This window comes from Rattus norvegicus, chromosome 1 (genome assembly GCF_021556685.1).
Source record: "Rattus norvegicus strain SHRSP/BbbUtx chromosome 1, alternate assembly SHRSP_T2T, whole genome shotgun sequence".
NCBI classification, from domain to species: domain Eukaryota; kingdom Metazoa; phylum Chordata; class Mammalia; order Rodentia; family Muridae; genus Rattus; species Rattus norvegicus.
In genome coordinates this window covers 93,124,755-93,141,224 of record NC_141534.1, presented here as the reverse complement: position 1 = coordinate 93,141,224, position 16,470 = coordinate 93,124,755, and the positions used below count along the sequence as shown (strand labels likewise).

Genomic DNA, 16,470 nt, shown 5'->3' with positions numbered 1-16,470 from the left:
TGGTTAGAGAGACAGGTTCCTGAGAGAAGCACAGGTGTATGCACCCAAGAGGGCACCTTATCTTTCTTAGCAGAACAGCTCTGAACTGTTCTTGGGTTATTGGATACCAGAAAACAACATCACTGTGCATCATATTTGAGAAATAAAAACTATTATTGTCTCCCATTTCTGTGCAGAGAAAGTTCAAAAGGAGATTGATCAGGTGATTGGCTCACACCGGGTCCCAACCCTTGATGACCGCATCAAAATGCCATACACTGATGCAGTCATCCATGAGATTCAGAGATTTTCAGATCTTGTCCCGATTGGTCTGCCACACAGAGTCACCAAAGACACATTGTTCCGAGGGTACCTGCTCCCCAAGGTGAGTCCAGCTGTGATTCGTCATTGCTGCTCCTTGAGTGTCCTCCATTTTCCTATTCACCAACCTCAAACTGCCTGTGGTTTCCCAGCATTCCATGTTTCATAAGGACTGACTGTTTTGCATGTAACAGTCAGGGTATGTTAACCTCTTTACATCTCATAACTTCTCCTAGAACATTGAGGTGTACCCCATCCTGAGTTCAGCACTCCATGATCCACAGTACTTTGAACACCCGGACACCTTCAATCCTGAGCACTTCCTGGATGCCAATGGGGCACTGAAGAAGAATGAAGCTTTTCTGCCCTTCTCCACAGGTGAGATAGCCCTGTGATTCCTTTCCCAGACACAAGAGGGCAGTCCCACCCTCTGAGACACAAACAACAGTAAATTCCGTCCTTACTGGGTCTATCCCCATTTCCTTGCCTGGCTGGTCCCATTCAGGCTGGCATCAGTCCTATGTGGGTATTCTTGAATTGAGGGAGCATCCCGGTCAGGAAGACTTTGGGGGAAGTATTTGAAAGTCTCTGAACTTGAGCAAGTTCAGTTTCTTAGTTTTTATTTATAATTAGTGGACACCCTTTTTTTTTTCCACGATTTTTTCTCCATCCTTATTAAATTGGCTATTTCTTATTTACATTTCAATTGTTATTCCCTTTTCCAGTTTCCAGGCCAATATCCCCTTAACTCCTCCCCCTCCCCTTCTATATGAATGTTCCCCTCCCCATCCTCCCCACATTAGTGCCCTCCCCTCAACAATCCGGTTCACTGGGGGTTCAGTCTTGGCATGACCAAGGGCTTCCTCTTCCACTTATGCCCTTATTAAGCTATTCATGGCTACCTATGTAGTTGGAGCCCAGGGTCGGTCCATGTATAGTCTTTGAGTAGTGGCTTAGTCCCTGGAAGCTCTGGTTGGTTGGCATTGTTGTTCATATGGGGTCTCAAGCCCCTTCAAGCTCTTTCAGTCCTTTCTCTGAATCCTTCAATGGGGGTCCCGTTATCAGTTCCGTGGTTTGCGGCTGGCATTCGCCTATGTATTTGCCAGATTCTGGCTGGGTCTCTCAGGAGAGATCTACATCTGGTTTCTGTCAGCCTGCACTTCTTTACTTCATCCATCTTATCTAGTTTGGTGGCTGTATATGTATGGGCCACATGTGGGGCAGGCTCTGAATGGGTGTTCCTTCTGTCTCTGTTCTAAGCTTTGCCTCCCTATCCCCTCCCAAGTGTATTCTTGTTCCCCTTTTAAAGATGGATTGAAACATCTGCATTTTGGTCATCCTTCTTGAGTTTCATGTGCTCTGGGCATTTAGGGTAATTCTAGCATTTGGGCTAATATCCACTTATCAATAAGTGCATACCATGTGTGTTTTTCTGTGCTTGGTTTACCTCACTCAGAAGGATATTTTCCAGTTCCATCCATTTGCCTATGAATTTCATAAAGTCATTGTTTTTGATAGCTGAATAGTATTCCATTGTGTAGATGTACCACATTTTCTGTATCCATTCCTCTGTTGACGGGCATCTGGGTTCTTTCCAGCTTCTGATTATCATAAATAAGGCTGCTATGAACATAGTGGAGCACGTGTCTTTGTAATATGTTGGGGCATCTTTTGGGTATATGCCCAAGAGACATATAGCTGGGTCCTCAAGTAGTTCAATGTCCAATTTTCTGAGGAATCTCCAGACTCATTTCAAGAATGGTTGTACCAGTCTGCAATCCCAGCAACAATGGAGGAGTGTTCCTCTTTCTCCACATCCTGGCCAGCATCTGCTGTCACCTGAGCTTTTGATCTTAATCATTCTGACTGGTGTGAGGTGGAATATCAGGCTTGTTTTGATTTGTATTTCCCTTATGACTAAAGATGCTGAACATTTCTTTAGGTGCTTCTCAGCCATTCGATATTCCTCAGCTGTGAATTCTTTGTTTAGCTCTGAACCCCATTTTTAATAGGGTTATTTGTCTCCGTGCAGTCTAACTTTGTGAGTTCTTTGTATATTTTGGATATAAGCCCTCTATCAGTTGTAGGATTGGTAAAGATCTTTTCCCAATCTCTGGGTTGCCATTTTGTCCTACCAACAGTGTCCTTTGCCTTACAGAAGCTTTGTAGTTTTATGGGATCCCATTTGTCAATTCTTGATCTTAGAGCATAAGCCATTGGTGTTTTGTTCAGGAAGTTGTGTTCGAGGTTCTTCCCCACTTTTTCTTCTATTGGTTTGAGTGTATCTGGTTTGATGTGAAGGTCCTTTATCCACTTGGACTTAAGCTTTGTACAGGGTGATAAGAATGGATCGATCTGCATTCTTCTACATGCTGACCTCCAGTTGAACCAGCACCATTTGCTGAAAATGCTCTTTTTTCCATAGGATGGATTTGGCTCCCTTTTCAAACAACTAAAAATGTTTGTCTTTAATCATGATTAAATGACTGACAAAAGAGAATCTTTACAGAGAACAAAATGAGTTCAGTGGAATGGAGGAATTCCACCACTGTTTCTGAAATAACGAGTAGGTTGATAGAGGAGATGCGGGCACAGAGTATTGTCTGCTAGCTCATGACATGTTTAAAGCCCACCAGTAGTTTCTATGCAAAGTCCTAAAAATAACAGATGACAGCTTCTTTGCTTTAGGAACTATAATAACCAAAATGAGACATCAGTTCTTTTTAGTTGCCTCAAAATCATCAATTGTGTCATTTAGACTTATGTTTATTTCTTCCTTTCTCCCCTATTATTACAAATAGACTCCTCTCTCACACAATATATCCCAGTAACAGTTTCCCTCCCTCTACTCCTCCCAGTTCATCCCTACCTCCTCTCCCAACTGAACCCACTCATTAGAAAAGAACAGGCTTATAAGAGATAAGAACAAGCTAAAATGAAATAAAATATAATACAACAAGACAAAACTTATTACATCAAAGTTGAACAGGGAAAAACCACCAGAAGCAAAAGAGCCCAAGAAAAGGCACAAGAATCAGAGACCCAGTAATTCACACAATAATAAATCACATAAAAATATTAAACAAAATTACAATAAATGCACAGAGAACCTGGAATAGATCAGGACAGGCGCTGTGCATGCTCTTTCAGTCTGTGAGTTCATAAAAACTTTGATCATGTTGATTTAGAGGCCATGTTCTCTTGGTGACCTTTACCTCATCTGGCTATTATACTCTTCACCCTCCTCTTCCACAGAGTTCCCTGAACGCTTCGAGGAGGGATTTGATGGATACATCCTATTTAGATTTGTGTGTTCCAAGTCCTCTCTGTGAGCAATGTCTGGGTGTGAGTCTCTGTATTTGCTCCTATCTGCTGAAGAAGGATGTCTCCCTGATGATGGCTGAATAAGGCAATAAGCTATGAGCATAGCTTATTTCCTTTAAGATTTATTTTAGTATGATTTTTTGTACCAGTAGCATTTGGTTTTGTCCTATGTCTCTGGGCAATCTAGTCAGTAGTTCTTTATCAAACCAGACACTGGATGGCTACTCCCACAAGATTTGTGCCAACATTGCACCCCAGAATATCTTGTGGGCAGGACAGCACTGTACATCAAAGATATCATGGCTGGGTTACTGTATACATTTCTCATTAAGTAGCCTGCAGAGCACCTTATGTATCAAAGGCACTAGAACATGAGGTTGAAGGTTCTATGTAGGCTCCAGTGTGACCTCTCCATATTTGATGAATTGTGTGAGTATTATCTTCATCAATATGGCCTTACTGTTGCCAATACAGAGCAATCTATTTATTGTGCTGTCAACAACCTGGATTGTTTGGGGATTTCAACTGAGGTCACTTTGGCTGACAACTCAGTTGGCGTAACCCAGTCCTGTTTCTAAAAGCTTCATTAAGAGACAAGAGTTCGTTATTTGGGGCTATATTTCTGATTTATTTGGATACTTCATGAGGACTATCTTCATATCTTTTAGGAAGTTTCCATTGCACTATGATTCTCTAACACCTCTCAAATTCCTCTCTTATCTAGCTGTCTCTCCCCACATTTTATCCTTCAAACCCTTCTTTCCTCCCCACTTGATTCTCTCATTCTTGTCTTCTCTGTTGCCCCTGGGTCACTCATGTAACCTATTCTATTGTTCCCTCCAAGGAAGAGTCATGTCTTCCTCCAAGTCGCCTTGTCTCTTCATAACCTTTTTCAGTTTATGAATTGTAGCTTGATTATCATTTATTTAATGGCTAATATCTATATATCAGGGAGTACATTTTATATTTGTCATTCTGTGTTTCAGTTACCTCACTCAGGATGATTATTTTCTAATTCCATTAATTTGCTGCAAATTTCATGATGTTATTTTTTAAAAGCTGAAAAAAATATAAAGTTACCACATATATTTTTTATCTGTTCTTCTGTTGAGGAACATGTATGTTGTTTCAAATTCCGGTTATTTTTAATAGAGCAGCAAAGAGCATGGTTGATCTAGTGTCCTGGTGGTAGGATGAACCATCCTTTGGGTATAAACCCAAGAGTGATTCTCTTAGTTAGAGCTTTATTGTTGTGAAGAGACACCATGACTTATAAAGGACAACATTTAATTGGGGATGGTTTACAAGTTCAGAGGGTCAGTTCACTAACATCAGGGCAGGAGCATGGCAGACTCTAGGCAGGCATGATACAGGCAGAGCTGATAGTTCTACATCTTCATCTGAAGGCTGCTAGTGGAAGACTGACTTCCAGACAGCTAGAGTAAGGGTCTTAAGCCCATGCCTCACAGTGACACACCTACTTCAACAAGTAGGTGCCAGTCCCTGGGTCAACCATATACATACCATCACAGTGCTATAGCTGGATCTTGCAGTAAATTCCAAACTTTCCCAGGAACTGCTACAATGATTTCCATAGTGGCTATACAAGTTTATACTCCCACCAGCAATGGAGGAGTGTAGTTGTCCTTTACTACTTTATGAGTTCTTCTTTCTTTGACCCTTCTCGACCCCTTTTCTTTCTTTCTTTTTTTTCCTTTTTTTTCTTTTGTTTTTTATTTTTTTTATTAACTTGAGTATTTCTTATTTACATTTCAAGTGTTATTCCCTTTCCCGGTTTCCGGGCAAACATCCCCCCAATCACTCCCCCTCCCCTTCTTTATGGGTGTTCCCCTCCTCATCCTCTCCCCATTGCCGCCCTCCCCCCAACAATCTAGTTCACTGGGGGTTCAGTCTTAGCAGGACCCAGGGCTTCCCCTTCCACTGGTGCTCTTACTGGGATATTCATTGCTACCTATGAGGTCAGAGTCCAGGGTCAGTCCATGTATAGTCTTTAGGTAGTGGCTTAGTCCCTGGAAGCTCTGGTTGCTTGGCACTGTTGTTCATAAGGGGTCTCGAGCCCCTTCAAGCTCTTCCAGTTCTTTCTCTGATTCCTTCAATGGGGTCCTATTCTCAGTTCAGTGGTTTGCTGCTGGCATTCGCCTCTGTATTTGCTGTATTCTGGCTGTGTCTCTCAGGAGAGATCTACATCCGGTTCCTGTCAGCCTGCCCTTCTTTGCTTCATCCATCTTGTCTAATTGGATGGCTGTATATGTATGGGCCATATGTGGGGCAGGCTCTGAATGGGTGTTCCTTTTGTGTCTGTTTTAATCTTTTCCTCTCTATTCCCTGCCAAGGGTATTCTTGTTCCCCTTTTAAAGAAGGAGTGAAGCATTCACATTTTGATCATCCATCTTAAGTTTCATTTGTTCTATGCATCTAGGGTAATTCAAGCATTTGGGCTAATAACCACTTATCAATGAGTGTATACCATGTGTGTTTTTCTGTGATTGGGTTACCTCACTCAGGATGATATTTTCCAGTTCCAACCATTTGCCTACGAATTTCATAAAGGCATTGTTTTTGATAGCTGAGTAATATTCCATTGTGTAGATGTACCACATTTTCTGTATCCATTCCTCTGTTGAAGGGCATCTGGGTTCTTTCCAGCTTCTGGCTATTAAATAAGGCTGTGATGAACATAGTGGAGCACGTGTCTTTTTTATATGTTGGGGCATCTTTTGGGTATATGCCCAAGAGAGGTATAGCTGGATCCTCAGGCAGTTCAATGCTCAACCCCTTTTCTATCCTTTAATTCTCTAACAATTGATAAGAGGAAAGAAAGGATAGATAGGAAGCAAAACAGATCCCTGAATAAGGTTAGAGGATGGAAAGAAAGCAATATTATCATTAGACTACTTTCTGCTGCTTTGGAGCACTGAGGTCCTTGGGGGCAAGTTTGATTTACTCTGTCAGGATATGTAATTTCTTCATGTTACTGTCTGTGTATCACAACTGAGTGCTTAATGAACTAAAACCAACAACCAAAACCTACCAAAAACCCACTATCAAACCACCCACAAAACACTGACCCCACCTCTTAGTAGATTTACCATTTATATAACCTCTGAAATGTTCCCAGAATTCTAAACTTCACACATGTGCAGAAACTATGTACAGCTGGAAAAATCATGTCATTGCTGGAGCACAAGAAAACCACAGTCAGTGCCTGTGGACAAGCTCAAACAGCTCTGTATCCCACACCTGGGGTTAAAAACAAAAACACATTTCTGTAAAATTTCTGTGTTTTTCAAAGGAAGCAAATTTCAAAAATTGTCATTATATAGGACTGTTCCCCTTGCTCTACATCCTCACCAGAATGACCTGTAACTTGTGTTATTCATCTTAGACATTCTAACATGGGTAAGATGGAGTCTCAAAGCAGTTTTGCCTTGTATTCCCTTAATGGTTAAAGATGATGAGAATTCCTTCAAATGTTTCTCAGCTAGGACTGGGAGAACAGAGGGACAGTTGAAGATCTGTAGTCAAACAAACCACCTGGTTTTCTGTGAGTTAGAAGAGAGTGCATATTCATTTTCTGCCCTGACCCGAAGGGCAGTCGACCAGGGTCTGGGGTCCACCTAGGAGAGAATGGGGGACAAGAGACACAAAGAACGGACAGCAAGTCAAGAAGTCTGATCAAGCTGACAATTTTTAATTTTTCTCAGGCTGAAGATATACTGATAGAAGCAAAATGTGGGGAGGGTTTGGGTGACCATAAAGAATGGGCCTGGCTTAATAACCAGGATATTGGCTGGGTAAATCGGCCAAGTGGGGGAACAGCAAGGTGGGTTGCTTAGTGACCTGACCATCAGTGCCTGACCACTGGTACTCAGTGATCTGACACCTAGATTTATGCTATCTATTGAATTTATGTAGAGCTGCAGGTGCTGCTTTGATCTAACCTAAGGCTATTACTTTTTGTTCTATCATAAGGCTAAAATATAATTGCTTTTTAACCTGAAGACTATTGCTTATTATTCTAGCATAATGCTAGAATACAATTGCTTTTTAACTTGAAGGCTGCTTTCGCCATCTCAAGGCTGCTCCCAACAATTTTCTTAAGAAACAGCAAGAACAACTGACATCATCTATGAACACTGCCATGAGCTAGATGGGCTCATGACAGCTGGGTAGGCATTGGCTTTTTCTGTGAACAGTAGCAATAGGGAGATGTCACATGTCTTGATATGCTTATCCCTTAATACTCTTTGGTCTGTCAAATTGTAAGAGAAAAATCATAAGCATATGTTTGAAACCATTCATGATGGAAAATAGCTTTAACAGCACCTGTCAGTATTGACAGGTAGTGTCTATAGACAAAAGAGGGAGATGTGCAGACAGCTTGATTGGTGTCAGTTCCCTTTCAGAGTTACTTGACCATACTGGAGAAGTTGGCAGCCTGGGATTGGTTAACTGCTATGAGTGCCTGAGATGTGTTCTTCATTGGAAGAATATTATCTCAATTTACTGGGTAGTCCAGTTGTTTTATGTGGTTATTTTGTTATATACAGAAGCCACCTTCAGCTCAACTCAGTCAATTTAATGGACTCTATAGGATGTAAGTATGGAAGCTTTGTGCTCAGGTTTCTTATTATTTGGAGAAATGGATGCTCTAGAAACAATTCTTTAGCCTTTGGTCACCAATCTCTCCCTTTGCCACAACCCTCATGCTAGAGATGGAACCCAGGGCTGTGTGGATGCTAAGTAAGCACTCTTGCAAACATTCCACAGCTCCAGTCCCACACTGGTACATACTAGAAGGTTTATTCCTGGCGAGTCTTTCTGCCCTCATCCCTCACTGAGGGCTTTTAGGCTAATACTCTCTTGCTAAGCCACATCTCAGTTAAGAACTGTGTAGTGTTGAGTGTAAGTAACTTCAGTCACCCTGAGCTCAGCTCTGCTCCTGGCTCTGATGGTATAATGCCTCATTTTCATATTTCATCTTTTGAGTTGTATAAATACAACAAATGAATGGTTCATATAACAATTCCATATTTAGAGAGGCAGGCCTGTGGACAAAAGGGACACAGAGAAATGAACAATAGAGAGATAAAAAATTTGAAACCTATCCCAAAAAAAGATAGGCACACAGAGAGACATGGCAGCTCCAACAAGAGGAGACATTTTGTAAGAACCAGAACCAGGGAGTGAAGTTGAGACAGAAGAAAGACAAAAACTAGAAAGAAAAAGGCAGATTGGGGGAGGAAAGAAAAGAAAATTTGAGAAAGGCACAAGTAGTAATAAAGGAACATGAGAGAGAACAGAGAAGGAACATATGACAAGCTGTACTTAGAGAAGGGGTTGTTAGAACTCCATCTAAGGAATTGAGAGAGACACAGAGAGAACAGATCAAAGGACATGTGGTGATAAGTACAGACATGGGTTCAGGTAGACTGTCAAGGGTAAGAAGAGAGGGAGGGAAGGAGAAAGGGAGAGAGTGACAGAGATAAAGATAGAGATAGAGATAGAGGGAGAGGGAGAGGGGGAGGGAAAGGGGGAGGGAAAGGGAGAGGGGATGGAGATCCATAAAAGATACCCAAATCACCAGATCCAGAGAAGGAGACATTGTGTTGAGACTGAGATAAATTATTGTTCTGGGAAAATCGGTCACCGAACTAGTTCTAGGAGAACCATCTCAGAGAAGTACTCCATAAATTCACAAACTCTGGAAAAGAGATGCCCAGAAGAATAGGGTGCTTTTTCTAAATATTCCTACACAGGCACAATTTTCCTACAACCTGGAAGGCATGGAGATTGTGGGGAAATCCCTCCTGCACCTAGAGGGCCCAGGCAGTCACTTGCAGATAAAGAATCACTGAGGTAGAGATACAGCAGTGGCTGGCATAGGATTTCAGGCTCTTACTGCTGTATGGTGCTCCATACTTGAGGTTACAAATCAGCAAGCACCCCTCATTCCACTGAAAACCCAGTGTACATCATGTGCCCATTCTCTATTTTCTGAAATATTGTGTTTCTGAACTTACTTGTTCAAGTCCATTAATCTCAAGGTATAGAAGAATAAGGGACAGAGAGTAAGAGAGAGAGGGATGAGAGACAGAGACAACAATGAAGGAGGAGAGACACAGAGGTCTCTCTTTGTAGCCCAGGGTATTCAGAACCCATCATCATCCTGCCTACGTCTATCAAGTGCTTGGAATACAGGCATGCTCCTCCTTGCCAAGTTTATATAGGATTCTTTCAAAACATTACCTTTTCCCTTGGGACAGCCTTATGATTTGTGTATCAATTTTCTCATATAAGAATTTAGGGATGCCAAAGATCCTACGTTATAAATGAGTGCACACACTTCCAACATGTTCTAATGGGAATAAAGAGATCTGGTAATCTAACAAAAGCTACAAATCTACCAAAAGTGACCACAAGACTTCCACAAAAATTCCTCCTTCATTTTATGATTTATTTATTATTTACATAATAGCATGCATATTCATATGTGCTATGGGATTTATGTATGTTTATATTGGAGGACATTTTGGAGGAGTGGTTCTCTCCTTCCAGCATGTGTGTCCAGGGGATTGAACTCATGTTCCCAGGACCAGTGGCAGGCTCCTGCCTATGTTAAGACATATCACTGGCCTATGCACCAATTCTTTCATGTCTGGGAACCTCTTAATAGTCTCATATGAACTAGAGGCTGAGAGTCAAACTTATTGTTATTCATTGCAATGGTCAGAGTTATCTCAATTGAATTATGTATGGGGCAGTTCAACTGGCCAGGGACTCACATGGCTCACTTTCTCTGCCCACAGGAAAGCGTGTTTGTCTTGGTGAAGGCATTGCCCGCAATGAGTTGTTCCTTTTCTTCACAACCATCCTCCAGAACTTCTCAGTGTCCAGCCCTGTGTCTCCTAAGGACATTGATCTCACTCCCAAGGAGAGTGGCTTTGCCAAAATACCTCCAACATACCAGATCTGCTTCTTATCTCGCCAATTGGGCTGAGGCAAACAAGTATCTCATCTGTTGAGAATAGCTTTATCTTTGTGCCTCAGAGAGAGCAGCTGGAATCCAGGCCCAGGGTCACTGCTCACACCCTTACTCCTACTGCAGTTCTCTAATCCCCAATGTGTGTTCATCTCCTGTGAATGGAATGGAGAAATCAATCAACTGTCTTTCTTGGTGTATGAACAGAGACTTCTGAAGGTCACTTCTCATCCTGAATCACTTCCATCTTCCTCCCAACAGCCCAAGACCTCACTTATCATCTCTCCACAGTTCATGGTTTATGCTAATTCACTCTGTATAAGGTTTGGATTCTATGTCTACAATCTTGCCTAGTATGTACAGTTCAAATAAACAGAATCACCGAGTGTGTGATCTTTGGTGTCTTGTGCCTTTACTTCGCATAACATTATCTTTTTTTCTGTGTTCTACAGGCCACAGTCACACATATTCATGGATTTTTCTCATGCTACTTTTTTCCTGCACCTTCATTCTAAGCAGAGACCCCCTTAGCTCATAGCCCCTAAGCCTCATGTTTCTGAACATGGACCTCAGATTTTTTTGTTTCCTTCTAGCTCTCCCACGAATCACACTAATGCCTGCATTAGTAAGGATTTTCTAAAAGAAGATGACTGACAGAATCAATCAATTAACCAGTCTATATGCCATCTATCTATCTATCTATCTATCTATCTATCTATCTATCTATCTATCTATCTATTTGTCTGTCTATCTATCTATCTATCTATCTATCTATCTATCTATCTATCTATCTGTCTGTCTGTCATCTATTTATGGGACTTGTTAGAGTAGTTTAAAGTCTATAGCCAGATAGTTCATCAATGACTGTCCCATAATGGAAAGACTGAGAATTGGGTAGTTGTCCACCCATGAGCCTCTACCTCTCATCTGTGTCAAGCAGTGCTGCACTCCTGGAAGATGCCTGGAGAACTGCTGGTATTTGTCTTTGTTGCAATCCACAAAAAGTTGGATTTAACACCAGCCATAGCAACAGATTAGGTGAACTTGCCAGGGAGAATGAGGGCAGGCAGAAAACAAGCACAATTTCTTTCTCTCCTGTGTCTGCCAACAGGAGGTGTGAACCAAGTTCAGGGAGGGTCTTCCTGCTTCAAATAGCTTGATCAAGAGACTTCCTCACAAGAGCAACCAGCAACTTGGGTTTTAGATAATGCCCAGATATAGTGTAGGTAACATCCAAGGGCATCCTTAACAATGCTGAGACCCCTCACCTAACTGATATTTTTACATGTCACCTCATGATAGGTACCTAAGACTTTTCAGAAGAGCACTTTGCTGCAAACTCCATCACCTCCATACCAGGTTTGTGAAGGGACATTCCTTTCCTTGCTTATTGCTCTGCTATGAGAATCTCAGGCTGCAAGTGTCTAACATAAGGCATTTAAAGTGGGGTAAGACAAAGGAGCAAAGACACAACTTGTGGGAAAGCTCTACTAATTAAGTTCGGAAGTCCACTAATGACCAAACAGCCTTCTGAGGCTTGGTACACAACGGAGGATTCCCTTTATTAGCAGGACTTCTTCTTGTTTGACCTTGTCTAGGGAATTCTAACCTCATATACACATCTACCTGAGGAATGTCACGTAGCCTTAGTTATGTGGAGAAGGACAGGGTGAGGTGGTAGGAAGCAGGAGGAAAGGAAGGGTTGGTCATAGGTGAAGAGTTTTGAGTCCACAGCTGAACAGGTGTCTCCAGATCATTTTGTGGATTCTTTCTTTCCAAGTATGGTGTGGAAATAGAAAAGCTTCTAGAATTCTTATGAGAATAAACCTGAGAAGTAAGTAGGGGAGATAAGATCTGATAGAAGAACTGTGGTCTGCATGTGAAGCAGCAGCAGTATGGAGTCTGTAAAACTCAAAGTCAAAAGCTGGGAAGGTTCTTGAATAAACTTGGACTAGATCTTCAGAAAAAGGCATGAGAGAGCAAGTTGAGTGAAGACACAGACCTCAAGTCTTGGTTATTCCCTCATGACACCAAAGCAACACCACGGACTGAGATCCAGGTGCAGGAAGAAGGACCCACCCCTAGAGTAAGCTTGTGCAGCTCAAGGGGAGACATGGGATTACAGTTACACTCTACATGGGTGCTCATCCTATTCTAGTCCTCATGGATATGGTGACATGGGAGGCTCTAGTGGCTTGGGCTGAAATTTTCTCTGACCCACTGCTCATGGTCATCATTGATCCATCTTTCTGGAAGTTTTGGGTGGTGTATGGTCCTCAATGTATGGGGAGGGAAGATCCTGTGAGTCTCCACACCTTCCCACCCAACTCCACTATGGAACAATTTTTTTTGTCATTTGAAAGTCTTGGAATAACCTCAAGTGGCCCTTTCTGCCGCCATGAAGGGCTTCAAATGGGAAAATGAAGCACAGAATATAAATAAAGATGTAAGCACAATGTCTGACTGTGGAACTCAAGAAAACCTGGGATGAGCCCTCGGGTTCTATGCAGGTGATCAACATGGTAGGGGCACAAAGATGGAGAGCGTGGTTGCTAAAGATCCAGATAGGGTAAGGAAGAGACAGTTTCAGGGATAGAGAGGAGGATAGGGTGGGATGAAAGGCTAAAGATCCAAGGAAACTTTTCTTTTATTATTATTCTTTTTTATTTTTAAGCTTTTTATTGGTTCTTTGTGAATTTCACACTCCAATCCCACTCATCTCCCCCTCACCTCATACCCACCCTCCACTCTTGCAACCTCATGACCAGCAGAGAAAAGGAATCTCAATGTGGAAGTTGTACTGTGTCACAGTGTGTCCCACAGTGTACGCTTTTGTCCACGCTTCCTTGTTTTAAAATGCTGATAACTCATTGATCCGGTAAGAGGTCTCTAGCTTCTGCTACTCTGTCAATACTGGCACATCACTGGGACTCCTTTTAGATATCCTGTTGTTGCTCTGTGTCATATAGATCCTGTAGGTTGGACTTGTAGGACCTGCCCCTTCATGCACTCCAGCATTTCATTGATGGTGTAGTTGTGGAGGTGGGACAATTCAAAGCCCTGAATCTAGGACAGAGAGGTATCTGAATTTGTCAGGCTGCTGGATCTCCCATTCTAACACTTTAAGGGCTAGGTCATCAGCAAACCCTTTAACCAGGGCCAGCTCAACCATGCTGCCCAGGTGATGTGCATGGTCCTTTCTCTGGAGTGTCCTGCTGGTGAGGTATGTGGCTATTTCTTTCACTCTCAAGACCCTTGAGCCAGCTTTCCCATATGCCATAGATAGGGAGGAATGAGGCAGAGGAGGAGGGAATCTCTCCCTTATCTGTGCCACTGCCCAACAGACAACAGAAAAACATGGCACTCCTGAAACATACAGAGACAGCTCTACTGTGCTGCCCAGGTGAGGTGCCCTGCCTACTCTCCTGAATTCTATAGACAGTGAGGGACAGGGACAACCCTTATCTTGCTCTCTTGACCTCAGAGACAGCTCCCAGTCCTGTAGTAGGTGATAAAGGGCAAGGGCAGAGGAGAATATCTCTCCTTTGCCCAAGATGCTGCATGGCAAATAAATGCAATGATAGCTCTCCCATACTCACCTTTGAGCTGACTTACCTGCAACCCCACATCCAAGTTCAGTTCTATTGTGTTGCCCAGGTGAGGCACATGGCCTACTTTCCTGAGTGCTGCAGTAGGCTAGGGACAGGACCAGTTCCTCTGTCAGCTGTAGGTGGCAAGGTGTTGTGGCATCTCTCCCTTATCCATGTCTCTGAAAGGGCCAGTTATCTCACACCCCCTGGACTACCTCACTTGCCATCTGGGTTATATCTCTACTGTGCTACCCAGGTGAGGGACAGGGACAGTTCTCCTTATCTTATGAACCCAGGACCAAGTCTTCTGCCATCTGGGGATGGTAAGGGTCAAAAGTTGAGGAGGATATCTTTCCCTCAAGCAGGCCATCTCACAGAAGACAAATGGTAGGACCAACCCTCACATGCTTGTCTCACCCTCAACTCCTGAAATACGCAAATTTTCTCTCTTTAGTACAGCCACTGGCTAGGAGCAGGGCCAGCTCTCCTGCTCTCACACCTCCAGGGCCAGCTCTCCATCAGTGCCCAGATGAGGGTTGGAGCCAGTTATGAACATTGCTCAGGTATCAGTACATCCCTGTATGAGAGTACAGGCCAGAAACTTGTGCATGGCCTTTTGTTGCAGAAGCTCTTGTTGCTGCAGGGCCCCAGCACAGGTCCCTGGTGGCAGCATAGGCCAGAACCCAACCATGGTCCAAGATGATGTGACTGGCTACTAACATTAGGCTGTTCTTCACTACCCTCAAGTCTCCAGTTCTGCTTCTTTTCATCATGCCTACATTCAAGGAACACAATTTAAAATAGAAATTTCTAAGAGAAAAATTAGAAATAAGGTAATGAATATAAGAAATAATAGAAACATAAAGTGTCGAGGCAGGAAGGACAGATGTATATGATACTAACAGGGATGTATTAATTTGAATGAAACCTATTGGTTCTTACATTTCAATATTTTGTCCCTGGTTGGTGGAGATGTTTGGGATGGATTAGGGGATGTGACCTGTTGGAGGAGATATGTCACTGGGGATGGGTTTGAGGTTTCAAAAGCCTGTGCTTTTCCCGGTTAGCTCTCTGTCTGCCTCCTGCATCATTACTAATTACCTGCTTCCATGCTCCTGTCCATGGTGGTGATGGCCACACCCTCTGAAATTATAAGCTCCAATAAATACTTATTTTCTGTAAGCTTCCTTGGTCATGATATCTGGTTTTATTTTGTTTGTTTTTGTTTTTAAAGATTTATTTATTTACTTTATATATCCTAGTACACTGTCTCTGTCTTCAGACACACCAGAATTAGGCACCAGATCACATTACAGATGGTTGTGAGCTACCATGTGGTTGCTGAGAATTAAACTCAGGGCCTCTGGTAGAGAATCCATTACTCCTCATCACTGAGCCATCTTTCTAGCCCCCAGCTCCTGGTATCTTAACAGAGCAACAGAAGAATAACTAAAACAAAGAGCGTGAAATATGAAAAGACTCTCAAAAAGAGAGTCATAGAGAAGACTAGAGAGACACAGATACACAGGGAGTCCTGAGAAGACAAATGCCTAGAGAATAACAGACATAGTGAGATAGGTATAGTGGCCAACATAGAAATGGCACCATCCAGGTGAAGGTCAGCCTGAGGGACAATGTAATGGAAACCAAGATCTATCTGATACACCTCTAATCTGAACCCATTTTCCTTTTTCACTCTGCCATGGCCAACATCATCTCTTCCATTGTTTTTGATGAGTGCAGGATTCCAAATTCATATGTTCACTAAGTTTACTGAATAAACTACTCACTACCATTATCTCTTTCTACAAAAAGCTGAGGATGAGATCACACAATGGGCCAGAAATCTGTGTGGGTGGATCCTGGGGAAAGACCACGTGTTTTGCATTTAGAATTTACAGCCATGAAAGCCCCCAAAGGTCAGATATTCAGAGGATTGGAAATTACTTCAGTCTCTCCATGCTTCTGAGTATGACAAAACTCTACATGTAATTATCAGTATCCATGTGCATGGGTCTCAGAGTTTGTGCCCAGCATGTATGAAGCCCTGGATCTGAGACTTAGCATTTCATAAGTTGTTGGTGCAAACCTGTTATCCAAGTATTTAGAGGGTTGGGGCTCAGGAGTTCAAAGTTATCCTCATTTCCTTACATGGAGGCCAGCCTGGAATACACGAAACCCTATTTAAAAAAATTACACAAAACGTATTCCTGTCTCAAGGAAATGTATCATTTACTTGTTTCCAGACATCCA

At 42.5% G+C, this 16,470-nt stretch overlaps 1 protein-coding gene across 3 annotated transcripts in view; it reads left to right on the top strand.

Moving 5' to 3' along the window:
* The window catches only part of Cyp2b21 (cytochrome P450, family 2, subfamily b, polypeptide 21), a 31,034-nt gene extending 20,014 nt beyond the window's left edge, over window positions 1-11,020 (top strand). For 2 of the 3 annotated variants that reach the window (XM_087652900.1, NM_198733.1), the window contains 3 exon segments: window positions 177-364; window positions 537-678; window positions 10,455-11,020. In XM_087652900.1, the coding sequence (XP_087509026.1) occupies window positions 177-364; window positions 537-678; window positions 10,455-10,645 (521 nt within the window). In that variant the 3' untranslated portion in view covers window positions 10,646-11,020. 3 annotated transcript variants of the gene reach the window in all.
* The last annotated feature ends 5,450 nt before the right edge of the window (window positions 11,021-16,470 follow it).